We start from the raw sequence: 16,152 nt of genomic DNA, 5'->3' as shown, positions 1-16,152 counted from the left end.
ACCCAAGAAATAATAAAGGAGATACTAAAGAAATAATAAAGGAAATACTTCAAGAAAAAAGGAAATGTGAATGAAATAACTATTACAATAAAAAAATTATGACTGCATTAAGAAGTCCAAATATAAACTGCTTATAAGAGACATGCTTTAAATATATCCTAGACAATAAAAGAATCTCAATATATAACAAAAATTGAAATCACATAAGAGTACATATATCCAGGGCAGGAATAAGCTAAAAATCAAAATCAAAAAGATAACCAGGGGCCTCCCAGTGGCGCAGCGGTTGAGCGCTGGGTTGCGAAGCTGCCCACAGCCTCTGCAGCACTGGTTCAATCCCTGGCTGCTCCCCAGCCACTGGAGGAGGGTCCTGCATGGTGCATGGTACGCAGACCTCTCCTGCCGCCCGCTGCTCCCCTCAGCAGTGTACTTCGGTCCTTCTGCCTGCTCTGCTCCCCGCTCTGGCTCTGGTGAATTCTCTCACCCTCCTGCGCTTCTGACTGTACCCAGTGCTTGTATAAATAAATAAATCTTTAAAAAAAAAAAATAACCAGAAAAATATTCCAGATGTTTTGAATTAGTAAGTACATGTCTAAGTAACCCAGGGGTCAAAAAAAGAAAAGAAGAGAAAAGGATTTAACAATGGAAATCAGAAACTGTATTAACTAAATGAATATATGAAAAATTAACTTGTGGGATACAAAGCACTACTTAGAAGAAATTTGTAGATTTAAAAGGTCTTACCAAAAAAGAAGGCTGAGAATCAATTATTTAATCCATATCAATAAGTTTAACAATAGCAAGTTAAACTCAGTGAAATTAGAATGATGAAAATAACAGCAGATACCAAAATAAAAAACAAAAAATCCAAACATTGATTCTTTGAAAATAGTATACACTAGTATACAGTGAGAAACCCCTAGAAAGGCTAGTCAAAAATGGAGAAAACAGGGTCTCCCTGGTGGTACAAGGTGTTAAGCACCAGCACTATGAAACAATCTGCAGCTACTGCAGCATGAGTTCGATTCCTGGCCAAGGAGGTGACCCACATGGAACAGCAGACTTCTCCTGTCTCGCTGCTCCCCTCAGCAGTGTATTTCAGTCAATCTGCCTGTTCTGTTCCCCAGTCTGTCTCCCCACTCTGTCTCATCCCCTGCCTCTCTGGCCTGTACCCCAGTTCTTTTATGCATAAATAAATAAATCTTTTTAAAAAATAGAAAAAACACAAATTACTAGTATCGGAATGAAAACACAGACATTGTTGCAGGTCATACAGACTTTAAAGAGATAACAAGAAAATAGTGTAACTGTATGATATATCAATAAATTTAAATGTAGATAAAATGGTCAAATGATTTAGAAAAATATTACTTGCCAAATAAGAAGAAATATGAAATTCTAATTTTAAAAATGTTTCAAGTGAAACATTAATTAAAAATCTTTCCACTTGATGCTCAGCACTCATTTCTACATTAATTTCTCCCAAATATTTAAGAAAGAAATAACTCCAACCTTATACTAAACCTTGAAGGTATAAAGAAAGAGGACCCATTTCTAGCATATCCCAGATACCATAATCTGACAAGGCTATTGCAAAAAAGGAAATTTGCCAGTCAAATATCTTCCACAAACTTCTACACAAAATACTAATAAATTGAATGAATCCAATAAGATATAAAAAGCTAATAGAGCATAGTCTACTGAGACGTATTCCAGGAATGTAACATTCAAAAGTCAGTCAATGTAGGAATCAAGATTATTGTGAAAGAATAAGAGGAGAAAGGATTAGGTAAAAAAAAAAAAAAAAAGGCCCAAGGGAGTCTTGTGGGTGCTGACTCATTGCCACTTCTCTGGCCTCCCACAGAAAACATCTCTTATATCACATTTACCTGACCACGTGACTGCAGGTTTGTTTGGGGACCATCTACTAAAGCCTTCATGAACTCTGAGAAGGGCCAAGTAAAATATAAGAATCTGCCCCCAGCTTCCAGGGTGTTTTCTCCCCAACATAATCTACCTTCCCTACATCCCAGGCTTAGTCCGAGAGCCAAAGAGACCGAAGGTCCCACAAAAGCCACCAGGGACTGGACAGTTCCCTGGAAATGGTCATCACTGTGGCTCACCTGAGGGGTGGGGGCTGGCTCCCCTGCCGCTTGAAGGCCCTTTCCAGCCTCTCCTGGGTAGATCTGGCATTCCCACCTGGCAAGTAGAAATTCAAGGGTGTCCTGTTGGCCTCTGGGGCGCCGTCCACTGCTGGGCTATCTTCTGAAAGATCTCTCCACCAGCCCCTCTCCCTGTGGGGCAGCCCTTTGCTTGGCAAGTGAGGAGGGCTACCAGGGGTGCTTCTCTGCTTGTCTGAACACAGCTCGCTGTGCTGGCCCAGGGGGCTCCTGGGAGTGGAGCCATTGCTCAAAGCCAGGCCTTCCTGGGGGGCAGGACAGGCCTGAGTGCAGGCAGAGAGCTCTGGCACCTTCCGGCTCTCTTCCTCATGGGGTTGGGTGATGTTGCTCAAGGCCGAGGACCGCCTCAGAGAGCGCTTGCGGAGGGAATCCTGGAAGGTGCAAGGACAAGAACAGTGAGGTGCCCCTACATGGGGAGGAGGGCAAGACTTAAGCCCACTACAAGCATTTGCCCATGATGTTCCCTGTCCCGGAAATGCCCACCACTTCAGTAATGCTTCCATTGCACCCACCCACATGCATAAACCCCCAAAGCATGCAGCAGCCCTCCTCTTATCCCCTTTACAGACAGCACGTTCCAGGAGCAGGTGAAGCTGGAGCTCCAGACCTACGTTCCAAACCCTGAATGACCACCTGCCAGGTGGTCTCCGGGAGCAAGTCACTGAACTTCTGTGTCCGTCACTTCCCTCCCCATCATATAATGTGTCCACAATCCACTGTGCGTAATTTCTAAATCTCTCCCAAAAGGAAAGTTTCTTTTGGAATCCTTGACAAGTTCTTTTCAACTGTTACAATATTGCCTGGTCATTTTAAGTGTGAATATGCATGTTTAATTGCAGAAACCCCAAAACCCACATGGTATGTGGTTTATGCAATGCATTTCCTTTCTGAAATTAAAAAAGAAATTCTAAATTCCAAAACACATCTGGCCCAAAGATTTTGGATGTGGAACCGCGGACATGCATTACCTGTCTTCCCAATATTACGGTAAGGATTTAATGAGAGATGTGTGTAAAGCACTAACACAAGAGTCGGCCCATCAGAGCAGTCAACTGTTAGCTACTGCTGTGTATTTGCCCCGTCCCCACCTACTGATGCCTTAACTCCTCCTGCTGGCAGACCAGGAATGCCAGAGGCCATTCTTGACTCATGTCTGGTGTCCACAGAGCTAAGAGCTCACTGACCTTAGCTCAAAATTTGCTTAGTTTTGAAGTGAAGGCATTCCAAAGGAGTCAGCTGAAATGCCATCTCCTAGTATCAATGATTAACTGATTAAATGGAAACTCACGTTGATACCAACCTCTGGTCGGGCAGTGGAGAGGGAGGGAACAAAAATAGACTCGCTGGACTTCTCCTGGGTTTAATTTCTGGACCTTTCAGTATTTCCAGAAAATAATCCAGAGCCAAATGGTAAAACCTATGCTAGAATATGAACAGCTAATTCTGTAGTGTTCTCCCCTAGTGGAAATTACTAGGTACTATAAACCTCCTGCAAAAGCCAGCCACCCAGGGCATCCCCTGAGGAAAACATTAGTCACCATTTCCAGAAACTCAATCTTGCAGCCAAGGGCAGGAAACCCTGCCTTTTATTCATCCCTCATAAGTGCAGAGTTGCTCTAATAGTAAAAATGATGAAATCCTTAGCAGACCTTGCTCATTTCTCTTGAGCAACCAATAAGTATGACCAATGTACTCAAAGACCTACTAAATACCTTCCAGAAAACTTGAGAAAATACTAGAACATCCCATCCTTCAATGTCCTGAATCTTGAATCGCAGGATTCAAACAACCACACCTCCTGAAACAGTTACTGAAAGGAGAATTTTCAGCAGTCTCTTGGCCGTACAGCAGATCCACATCATCTTCCTCACTCCTCACTTATGAGGGGGCTCTCAGCTGCACACACTTGATTAGTATGTTAAGGTCAGACAGAAACCTCGCATTCATGTACCATTTCTCAAAGTGTGATCCCAGTCGTGCCCTCCGGAACCACCAGGCAAGTCTCTAGCCCCAGGCCAACACAGGGCCACACGCCCCGCTCTATGTGCATACGGAGGAGTCCCTGTTCTCTGGGAGCTTAGACCCACACTCAGGATGGCAGGCAGGGTTCATGTCTCCCACCACTCCAACCCATCTATTGGAAGAAACTACCTAGGATGACCAGGAGATTCTGACGTCACATCTGGGCTTGACAGGAGAAAGAGCACTGAGATCAATGCACAGTATCTGCCACAGACATGGTGGCATCAGGGGTACTAGCCCAAAAGCCACATACATGCCCTCCTGTGGCTAACCTATTCCTACCTCCACATATGAAGAAATGTTTTACGTTCTATCCCACTTCCCACAGCTTTTTCTCAGGCATAAACATTCTCCTACCTTTCCTTTTCCCCTAAACTCTTCACCTTCCCAGTTCCTTTCTTCTGGGCATCGTCCAGCTTATAAATCAAGAGGTCAAGGAGTGGCCTGAACCACCCAGAGGACAGCAGACCCTCATGTCCCTTGATCTGGACACCAAGACTGCGTGACCACTTCAGAGCTCTGACACCCCAGTCCTCAAAGGAGCTTTTGACACCTGGTCTTACAGATGAGATCACAGCCAAGGGAAAAAGACCTTGATGAAAAATCTCAGGAGACGTAGGTAGAGATAGGGAGATGGTCACTTCCTTCTGTCCCAATTTCAAAACAATTGGGAGAGCAGTGCTAGCGTCTCCAGCCCAGTCCATGGCTAAACATGCAGCACATGAGAGTGGAGGTGGCCGAGCATGGACACAGATGATCTGCGTCTGGTTTGTTCAGGCTCCTGAACTTGATGGATACTACACTTTGAGTTTTGTGTTTGAATTGCCTCTGTTTTTCTGGTTGTTTTTGTTGTTATTTTACAAACTCCTTTTACATTCATTCTCTCATTTGATTTAGTCTCCCCACCTAATGGGACCCTAACACAATCTCTCCTTAAGGAACACTAAACAACATTAAATTTTTAGAATGCTTTTCTAAAAGAAAAACAAATGAAACTATAATTTCTCCTTTTCTACTCATTAGAAACAGCAAGAGCAATAACCTCACCTGTGGGGAGCTGGCGATGGGCCCAGCCATCATGCCGCGGACAATCAGGCCAGACTTGGGCCTGATCTTCTCTCCCATCTTCTTCGTGTCTAAGGAGAGCTCGGATGACTGAGGCTTGTCCATCTTCTCCCATGCAGGGGCCAAGGGGGGACTTTCACCCAGGACACTCTGCATGGGCTTACTTTTGTGGAGGGGTCTTTTAGATGATACGAAATTACCAAGTACATCCCCATCAAGATTGTCAGGTCTGCAAAGAAGGGTATTTCCATTACAACAGTCTTCAAATGAAGTTACTAAAAATGGTACTAAATTCCACAGTCAAAATCACTCATGGCAAGCTCATTCAAAATCCACAGTAATAGCTAATTACCCAGTGCTTTACAATTAAAAGCAAGGAAGAGAAAATACTTTCACATCAGGGCAGGTCTGGCCTACAAAACAAGACCAGGGAACAAGATACAAAATCAAAGTTGATGACCCATGACAGGATCCTTCAACTTCTCAATAGAAATAACATCCTTGCTTCTTTGAAACCTAAGTAATAAAGGAAACCTGTAGCCTTCAATACAGTCACGAGATGTGTGGATTTCAACCTTTCTGCACTCCGCTGAGAGTAGTAGGTAAACTTGGCATTCCCCACTGCTAAGGTTCAGTAGAGTGAGGCATGCCAGTGGCTTCACTTCTTGGATTGCTTGGCACTGAACAAAAGAAAAAGAATAAGAGACAGATAGGGGGTTGTGTGGGTGTGTGTGTGTGTGTATGTGTGTGTGTGTGTGTGTGTGTGAGAGAGAGAGGGAGAGAGAGAGAGAGAGAGAGAGAGAGAGAGAACACTAGCGGGTGAGAGACAGAAAGAGCAAGAAAGGAGTGAAAAAGAACAAGACAAGAAAAAACCAGAGACAGAGCAAGAGACCCAGGCAAAGCGGAATCTTACCCATGATCACTCAGATAACCTCTCTGACACAGGTGGGGTTACTTCCTGTCATTGACCTCTGGCATTGACACCTACTCTATACCAAGCTGCTTACCAAACACTGGGTCTCACATGAGAGAAGTGGTTACATGGGCTATGATGGAGGCATGTCAAGTAGAGGAAAGGCCTGGAATCAGCCTGGGGAAACCTAGAAGGGCTTCTAGAGAAGGGCTTCTAGAAAGGCTTCTTTCAGCTGCACCTGAAAGAAAGGGTAGGCAGGAGGTGACCAGGGGGAGGCCCCAGGCACCAACACACAGATCTGCAAAAGCAGGATCTGCACAGGTGAGTAACGGGTTTTGCAAGTTATCATAAGGAATTTGGACTTAATTTTGAAAACTCCAGGGAGTGTCTTAAGACCTTTCAGCAAGGGAGCAACATGGCCAGAATTGTTTTGCAGAAAGTCCACACATCTTGGGTCAAGGGTGGGTTCCAGGAAAGGATCATTAGAGGTCTCAAGACTAGAGAAGAGGCCCTGGGGATTAGCCAGGGAAAGACAGGGTGACCTGAATCCATTGCCACTGGGACAGAGAAAATGGGGAATCTATCATCATTAAGCACTCAAACATGAAAGAAAAAAAGATAGACAAGCAGTCCAAGTTAATACCCAAGTTTGTAGAGCAACTGGATAGGATGCAGAAGTTTCAGTTATAGCAGTTCTGTATCTTTTATTGTTTCAGAATATTAATTTACCTGTCAGGCAATAAGTGTCTTTGAAGGAGGGACCACCTTTTTCATATAACCACATCTTTTTTTTTTAAAAGATTTATTTATTTATTTACACAAGAACTGGGGTAATATAGGCCAGATTTGTGGGAGGGTGAGAAGATTCACCAGAGACAGAGCAGAGAACAGAACAGGCAAACTGACTGTTCTGTCTGCCTGCCCGGCCGGGATCAAACCAGCACTGCAGAGGCTGGGGACAGCTTCAGAGCGCTGCACTCAACCGCCTGCACCACCAGGGGAGGCCCTAACCCTCATCTTTTATAGCTTTTGTTTTGAGTAAATATGCTCTACTGGTCCCCATCTTTTGGCAACTTGACACCCAGACGTTAAGCTTTGGATGCCCTCAGGAAAAGGAAATGCTGGTAGAAAATACCCATTCCCAGGAAGTTAGGTTCATTATTGGTGACTACATGCAGCATATTAAGGTTTTAATTTAACATAAATGTCTTCCAACTAATAGAAGTTCAATCAAGAATACCTATCCATTTTCTTTTTCAAGTTCTAAAAGGCCTTATTTTTCACATTTTTCCATCTCTACTGTATTTCACTGCCTTTTAGAATTATATAATGCTGTTTTCTAAGAACACTCAAGCAAAGCAATCCCCTAAATCTTACAAATCGGGGATTTTAAAATAAACATTTTTAGGGCCTCCCTGGTGGCGCAAGGGGTTGAGATGCAACCTATGGAGCTCACCACAGCCACTGCAGCAAGAGTTCGGTCCCCAGCCAGGGAGCTACCCACATGGCACAGCAGACCTCTCCTCGCTCGCCCGCTGCTCCCCTCAGCAGTGTACCTGTTCTGTTCCCCACTCTGTCTCTGGTGAATCCTCTCACCCCAAACACCTCTGGCCTGAAACCCCATTCTCGTATGCATAAATAAATAAATCCTTAAAAAAATAAATAATAAAATAAATAAAATAAACATTTTTAATCATATTTATCCTCCATCTCATGGCCTCTAGGGGAAAACACAGGGCCTCACACCAGCGGTTTTGAAAGCACAGTTGGAAGGTTGAATCATGGCCCCCAGAGATGTCCAGTCCTGATCCCTGAACCTATAAACACTTACATGGCAAATAGGACTTTACAGGTATGATTAAGTTAAAGATTTTGAGATGAAGAGATTATCCTGGATTATTATCTGGGTGGGGAGGGGGAAGCGTAATCACAGGGTCCTTGTGAGAGAGGAAGACCAGAGTCGGTAGTAGTAGATATGACACAGAAGCAGATGTTGTAGTGATATGCTCTGAAGATGGATAAAGCAGCCACAAGCCAAGTAATATAGGCAGATTCTAGAAGTAAAAAAAAGAAAGAAAACAGATTCTCCCCTCAAAGTCTCTAAAAGGAACCAGCTCTACTGACACCTTTCATTAGCCCAGTGAAACTGCCATTGGACTTCCGATCTCTAGAACTGTAAGACAACAAATTTGTGTTGTTTAGGATACCATGATGGTTAATTTTTATCTGTCAGCTAGGTTAGGCTGTGGTCCCAGTTGTCAGATAAAACATCAGAGTAGATGTTGCCACAAGCTATTTTCTGGATGTGATTAACATCTAAAATCAGCTGACCGTAAAAAATAAAGGCGATTACCCTAGTTAATATGAGTGGGCCTCCTGCAAACAAATGAAGGCCTAAAGAGCAAAACCTAAGGTTTCCCAGAGAAGTTTCTGCCTCAAGACTAACATAGAAATTCTACCCGAGCTTCCAGGATGCTTGTCTTCCCTACAGAATTCAGACTTGCCAGCCCCAACAATTGCATGAGCCAATTCCTTAAAATTACAAATATTTATATGTATACATATACTTATATACACTTACATATGTACATCCACACACACACACACATACATATACATATAAAATTTTCTATTGGCCCCCGTTGATTTTGTTTTCCTGGAAAATTTTGACTGTTACAGCTACTAAGTTTATAGTAATTAATTACAGCAGCAATAGGAAATTAATCCACAGTGTAAATAAGAAGAGATACCTGGATTTGCTTGTTTCTGACAATGATGCTCTCCATCCTGCATCTTCATTTGCAAGGTCATATATATTTACCAGTGTGGTCTCTGAGCACCTCAATGGCAATTTGTTATTTTTCTTTGGAATTGATAGTGCAGGGATTGTTGTTTCTTGAGTGAAATTATTAGCAGTATTTTCAAAGTGATCCAGAAAATATCTGGTAATAAGTTCAAGGTTTGTTTTCAGAGGATTTTCCTTTGCCTATCATTGGGAGGAAAAAAAATCATTAATTGTGTGTACAGCTTGAGGAAATGAGAAAGATGGCTATTCCAAACTTTGATAAAGTTTATCAATTTCTCATTCATTCATACATTCTTTCAGGAAATGTTCATTAACTGCCTATTATACATCAGATCCTGTTAGGTAGCAACAAAGAGAGGAAGTTAAAATCTCTACCCTAAAAGAATTAGCACATCGGTCAATTCAATGAACAATTGTAATAAAGTGTGATAGCAATAGAGAATTACCCAAGCAAATTTCCTCTTGATTTATTCTCCTAGGAATAACTTTATAAAATATGTACCTTTTCATTAAAAAAATTCAACCTTTAGAGATTGTTAGCTCTACAAGTTTATAAACATTTGAAACCTGAATATTTTTTTAGTCTGTTACTCCACATTTAACATTGAACACTAGGGAGTACAGAGACAGCATAGCAGAAAGTTATTGCAAAGAGCATAAAGTGGCAGTCAGGGTTGACTCAGTTTATCCTAAGCTTTTTGAGAAGATAGAGATAAAATGAAATTCTTCGTTAGTAGACTCTGGACAAAAATTATACTAGTATTTCTCATCCTTACTGCACCAAATATTACTTTTGGAGACGTTTTTTTTAAACACAGGAGACCCGGCCAACTGACTCTTACAAAGTCAGAATCACAAGGATTAGAGTCCTTATTTCTTTTTAAAATTCCCCTAAGTCATTGTGTTGGGCAGACACAGTGATTTAAACAGCAAGCTTACCTCAGAGATCAGGCCATGTCCTGAGGCAGTTCCCACCCCACCTGCACAGGAACACCCAGGTCAGACCAGGGGCATTTGGTGAGATTGCAAACAGATTGAGAAGGCACCTCACAGAGAACATGGCACAGAGCGAACCCCTGGGCATGCCAGTCCTTCCCCTTCCTATTCCTTAATATAAGCAGCAAAACTTGGCCCAAGACACAGAGCCAAACGTGTTAGCACCAAATTCAACAGATTTATCCAGCAATTAAAATAATGGAGTTGTTTTTTGTTTGTTTTGTTTTTTTTTAGCATAGGACCCCAAAAATATACTTTGCCTAAGTCTAAACTTAGAAGGACTAGATGTGGGGGAAAGATGTTATATAATTTATATCAGTTATTGTGTTTATTTCAATATAAGAAAGATTCAGATTGCTGGATTACCTGAATTACCTTGTGGCTTTTCATATCACTTTGCTCATAATAGACCAGGCTTTATGTGAATCTGCACACAATTTTTCAAGACCTCAGTTTTACACATAGGTATTTCTGTCTATCGTATACTTAATGAGGAAAAACAAGTCACTGGAATTAACATAAAATTTCAGGGTTTTTCCAGAATCATGTGAGGTTTATGATGAGTGATAATCAAAATTATTATATAGTTGATAGATTAATAAATATACTTTTTATAAAATATAATCTCCAATTCATTATATAACAGTATAAATCAAATAATCAGGGCATTTATCAAGATCTAATGAAAATATCTTAAATATTTTAAGATAATAGTTACCTTTGGGAAACTATCTTATGGTAAAGAAATAAAAATAACTTGAATGGCAAAGATATTTCTGTGCAATTCTATAAAGTTGCATTTACATAAAAATCCTACCATACGAGAATGGTTAACTGAAGTTTTCTGGTTAACTGTCTCTCTGATGTGCAGTCCATTCTCTTGTGTTAAAATGCAGCAAATTGTGGGGTGCTGACTATCAACTGCCTGGGACAATGGTCTTCTTTCCACAGGACTTCAGTGGAGTGCATGCAGACATGGAGGGGTGCAAGTGTCTCAAGGACCAAAGGATGACAACAAGATCTACTTGATGTCCTCACTGAGCTTCTGACTGAACTTCACCCAGCTGCCATTACCCTTTTCTCCTCAAAGAGGAGTACAAAAACTTCTGGCAACTTGAGTGTTCCTGTAGGTTGATGCAGTTGGCTGAGATTTATAAGCTTATCTGAAATTCTATCTTTCATTTACTTTATTAAGAGAAATCTGGCCTAAATTCCTCCCTAAGCTATAATGTACACAAAAGCGGTTTTCAAGCTGTTTTGAGGTTCCTCCTGGAGTTGCAGAAACATCCTAGCCCTGGAGGGCTAGGTAGCGTCTCACCCCATACACCAGTCTGCTAAGATTTCACCTGAGAATAATGTTATGATTTAAATATGCATGACTACCATTGCTAGGAGAGGATTGGGAAGATTTGGTTCTAGCCTCATCCTTGTTTGGTAACTGTGGGACCTTAAACAAGCCACTTTTCCCTGGCTACTGTCCCTGTACTGGGAACCCCATTCTACCAGCAGTGTAAAAGCTGCTTAGCTAGCCCCTGAGGGGCTGCCCCAGAAGTCAAGAGGGAGGACCTCCTCATGTCACTTCGAACAGTCCAGCTTTACTTCTTTTTCGCACACTGGACTTCCACATGAGATAATTATTTTATTGCTTTTTTTAAATGTGATAAATACTGAACTTCATGAACACTAACTAGGTCCTTCCAAACTCTGACATTACGCCCTTCCACAAAGCAACATCTGCCTCAGAGCCCATTCTTAAACTAAATTAGAATATTCTGTCTTCCTAACAATTAAGAGCAATTAAGCCAGAGTGGTAGCTTCATTCATTCACATATTCATTCATTCTTCAGCCAACTATATAACCCCAAAGTACATACTGATTATTTACTACATCATCAGACAACATGTTAAGTATGAGGATACAACAGTGAACAAAAGAGAAGCAATCTCTGGCCTCCTGCTGCGTTCAAGGTTGTAGAGGAGGCAGACACTAATGCAACAAATACACAAATAATCTATCATAAGCATGATAAGCCAACAAAGGAAACTACAGGGAGCCAGGAAAGCTTGTAACAGCAGGTGGGGAGGATCAAGTCTGAGGAAGTTGGGTTCCATTTGCTAGCTCAATCCCAGCACACCTGGGTAGGCTGAAACCAAGCCTGGCTTCTGCCTGAATTATATGTCACAGGAGACTTAAGAATAAGGTATTACTCAGAACTGAAGAAGGAAAATCTTACACAGTAGGGAATGGAAAATTTTCGTATAACTGAATACTATATTCTTAAGTACAGTCTGACTAAAAATAACCTCGTGGAGGAGGAGGGAGCCCAGGGAATAACCGTTAACAGTTTGGGGTTCAAAACGAGTCTCACAGACACTGCGCTTGGGGTGGCCGCGCCAGCAGAGGGTGGAAACCAGACTCACGCTTGGGATTTGTCCAAGCTTGGCTAGGTCTGCTTCTCCCTGACCACAGGTAGGGCAAGCCTCCCGCCACCAGTTGCTAAAGGCCCGACAGGGCCCCTAGCGGGCTCTGACATGGCCAAACTCTGTTCCAGAACCTCACAGCACACCTTCAAAGCCTCTACCTTGTTCTCCTTGTAGAGAAACTCAAGATGCAAAACCTTACGGAGATCGTTTCTGCTGTTTATGCTGAGGTCAGAGCGTGGGCGCTCCTGGTCCATGGTCACACACGTCTTCTTTAAACCCTGAGGGGAGAAATCTGAATCATTATTTACTCTTTTAAATTAAAACCTTCTGTTGCCTGACGCAGAGTATACACAAAAGACTATTGATGCTCATTATGATCAGCCTTATCTTGCCTTCCTCACAAGGTGATTGTGAACCAAAACCTGAACTAGGAATTTACTTTTACGTATCCTTTATACTTGACATCATCTTCACGTTTTTATTCTAAGTCTTACAACAACCTGGAGGGGTATGCTAAGGCCGGAGCCATAGGTCCACTTTATAAGATAGGGAAAGTGGAATTCAGGTAACTACTCACCCAAGGCTGTCTCTGGAGCCCTAGGTTTGACCCTCAATCTGGGGCCACAGAATGTGAAGGTTTAAAAACAAAAGGAAAAACATAAACAAAAGGCCATTATTAATTCCCTCCTTTTCTCAAATGGGGAGCCTGGGCTGATTTGTCCAAGGTAACTGTGGAATTACAGAATGAGATTTCTAACCCTCTCAGACTGTGAGGTCAGCAGGTCGGGACATGGGCCCATAGGAAGCACTTGGTAAACATTTGAGAGTTCCCAGCGAAGCTGCTTTCCATCATCCAGCCTGAAGTCCCAGAAGACCTAGCTAAGACACACTCTGGCAATGGGAAGTCCTGTTCCCCTAAGAGCTTGACTTCTTCATTTGAAAAACAACCACAGCAGCTGCTCTCTGCCCACCTCTCAGGACTATGGTGATCACCGCGTGGCCGGAGGATGAGGCGATGCCTCACAAACAGCTCAGCCCTGTGCTGATGGAAAGCCGTGCTCCTGATGGATCCCAGACCCCAGTGCTGTACGAGTCTCAACCTCTCTCCTACACTTTGTTTTCAGAATCTTACAGGTTCTCAATGCTGGGAAAACAAGACAAAACCTGCTGTCTGCCACGAATTTAAGCAAGAAGAATTTGTGAAAAAAGAGCCTTGAACATAACCTTGAACCAAAGACAATACAAATGAAATCTAAGGAAAAGGAACAGAAAGAAATGGGCGTATATCTTGGGGAAAAGATAGGACATGCCTGGGTGCACTAGAGAATTGATTGGAAGAGAGTTTAAGAGCGAGCACCTATGTTTCATCTAGGCTTCACCATGGCCTTCCCTTCAATCAAAGTAATGTGGGAACTTCTATAATGAGAATTCCTCTCTAATGGATAACTATTTCTGCCAACAGTTCAGACCAGTTAACAAACTCTCTGGAATTATGGTTCACACTTGCATTTGAACATTACTACAGAATTGGATGAGGAATCAGCCAGTCACTGGTCCCATGTGACCCACTTGGTCTTCATTCACTCAACAAAAATTTATTGTGCATCTACTATAGGCCAGGCTGTTCTGGATGGAAGAGATACAAAAGGAATGAGGGCAGGCTCCACCTTCATGGAGCTGCCATTCTGTTGGGGAAGCAACACATAAAGCAGTAAATGGACAGCATGGCAGCTGCTAATAGCCACTACTGTGGAGATAAATAAATAGGAAGAATGGAGACAAAGATGAAGGACACTATTTTAGATAGTTAGTTCTTATCATCCATGTGCTCCATCCTGTCTTCTGGTTTTCACATCTATGAAATGAAAGCCATGAACCACTCATTCATTAGTTCAGCTGCTATAGGCAGAGGAGTAAACACATTAAAGTTCTGGTACACATGAAGTTTATGTTCTAGAAGATCATGTGCTGTGTGAAAAAAAATACATAGCAGAGTAGGAAACAGAGAGGGCAAGGAGGAGTTGTGGGGAAGAGCTGCTACTTTATAAAAGATGGTCGGGAAATGCTTCATGATTAGGTGACATTAGAGCACAGACATGAGGAAAGTAAGGGAGCAGGTCATGCAGGAGCTTGAGGAAGAATGTTCTAGGCAAGGCACAGCAAGTACAAAGTTGCAAGGAGACCAGTGCAACTAGAGTCATGTGACCAGGGGAAAGAGACAGGAATGTCACTTTTTATGAAATAAATGAAAAGAGCTACTGGAGAATTTGAAAAGAGGAACATACCGGACTGACATATTTATGAAGGATGACTTGGCTGTTAGGTTGAGAACAGATTATAGGAGGTAGGGCATTAACCAGAAACCAGTTAGGAGGCTATTGAACAACACACATGAAAGAGAAAGGTGGCTTGGACCAAGGTGGTTAGAGCAGACTGGAAAGAAGTGGCTATGGGCCTCCCTGGTGGCGCAGCGGTTGAGCGTTGAGTTGCGAAGCTGCCCGCGGCCTCTGCAGCGCTGGTTCGATCCCCGGCTGCTCCCCTGCCACTGGAGGAGGGTCCCACATGGCGCGGAGACCTCTCCTGCCGCCCGCTGCTCCCCTCAGCAGTGTACTTTGGTCCTTCTGCCTGCTCTGCTCCTCGCTCTGGCTCTGGTAAATTCTCTCACCCTCCCGCGCTTCGCTTCTGACTGTACCCAGTGCATGTATAAACAAAACAAATAAATAAATAAAACATGCCTCTATAAAATAAATAAATAAATAAAAAAGAAGTGGCTACATTCTCTATGTGCTCTGATGATAAAGCCAACAGATTAACTAATGGGCTGGGTGTAGGGCTCAAAAAAGGAAGAAAATAAGGACTGATTCCAAAGGTTTTGGCCCAAGCAAGCAGAAAGATGGTGATGCTACTTATTGAAATGGGGAAAATTGCAGGAAAGGAGATAGAGGAAATCAGGAATTGAGTAGGGATGTGTTATGTTAAGATGCTTATTAGATATCCAAGTGGAAATGTAAAATAGGCAGTTGGAAAGAATGTAAAAAGTTCAGGGAGAGGTCTTGGCTAGAGACAAACATTTGAGAATTATCAGCATATCGAAGGTATTGGAATCCACAAAAGTGGCAGAGGCACCTGGAAAATGAATGGAGACGAGAAGAGGGTCAGAGACTGAGACTGAGTCTTTGAGTTCCCCAGCATGCAATGCTCAGGGGAATAAACAGAGCAGCAAAGAACCTCAGTAGTGACAGAAGTAAAAGAGAAAACCCAGGAGGAGGTAGTCTCCAGAAGCCAAGGGGAATAAATTTCCATGAAGAAAGACATAATTAACTGTGTCAAACATAATTGTTAGAACAGAAAATATAAGAACTGAAAATCAGAGGTCCTTGATGAACGTGACAAGTTGTTCCCAAGAATTGGTGAGGACAAAAGCCTAAGGAGGATGAATTTGACAAAGGAGGGAAAAGAATTAGAACCAGAGCGCACATGGCACTTTCATGGGGCTTTGCAATAAAAAGGAGAGGAAAAATGGACCAGTAGCTGGAGGGGCTTGGAGGTCCAGGGCTTGGCACTCTGTAGGAACATGTGTATATGTTGGTAAGATAACCCAGTAGAGAAGACAAACCTATGTGCAAGAGAGATGATGGTAACTGCAATAGTGCACACAGAAGGGGACATCCAGAGGAAGGATGGGTCTTATTCAAGCACATTAAGAAATCACCATAAGAAAGGAGGGCAGGTAAATGACTAAGGCC

At 42.6% G+C, this 16,152-nt stretch overlaps 1 protein-coding gene across 2 annotated transcripts in view; it reads right to left on the bottom strand.

The window, feature by feature from the left end:
- Window positions 1-16,152, bottom strand: part of MINDY4 (MINDY lysine 48 deubiquitinase 4) — a 111,557-nt gene that overhangs the window by 91,461 nt on the left and 3,944 nt on the right. For both annotated transcript variants that reach the window (XM_054692452.1, XM_054692451.1), the window contains exons 2-5: window positions 12,565-12,684; window positions 8,931-9,166; window positions 5,250-5,496; window positions 2,124-2,551 (exon numbers count right to left, since the gene is read on the bottom strand). In XM_054692452.1, the coding sequence (XP_054548427.1) occupies window positions 2,124-2,551; window positions 5,250-5,496; window positions 8,931-9,166; window positions 12,565-12,684 (1,031 nt within the window). The remainder of the gene's footprint in view (window positions 1-2,123; window positions 2,552-5,249; window positions 5,497-8,930; window positions 9,167-12,564; window positions 12,685-16,152) is intronic.

The sequence above is a fragment of the Talpa occidentalis genome, unplaced genomic scaffold (genome assembly GCF_014898055.3).
Source record: "Talpa occidentalis isolate TD23 unplaced genomic scaffold, MPIMG_talOcc4v2.1, whole genome shotgun sequence".
Classification (NCBI taxonomy): Eukaryota; Metazoa; Chordata; class Mammalia; order Eulipotyphla; family Talpidae; genus Talpa; species Talpa occidentalis.
The sequence above is the reverse complement of the archived record's forward strand: the minus strand, read 5'-3'. Positions and strand labels throughout refer to the sequence as shown.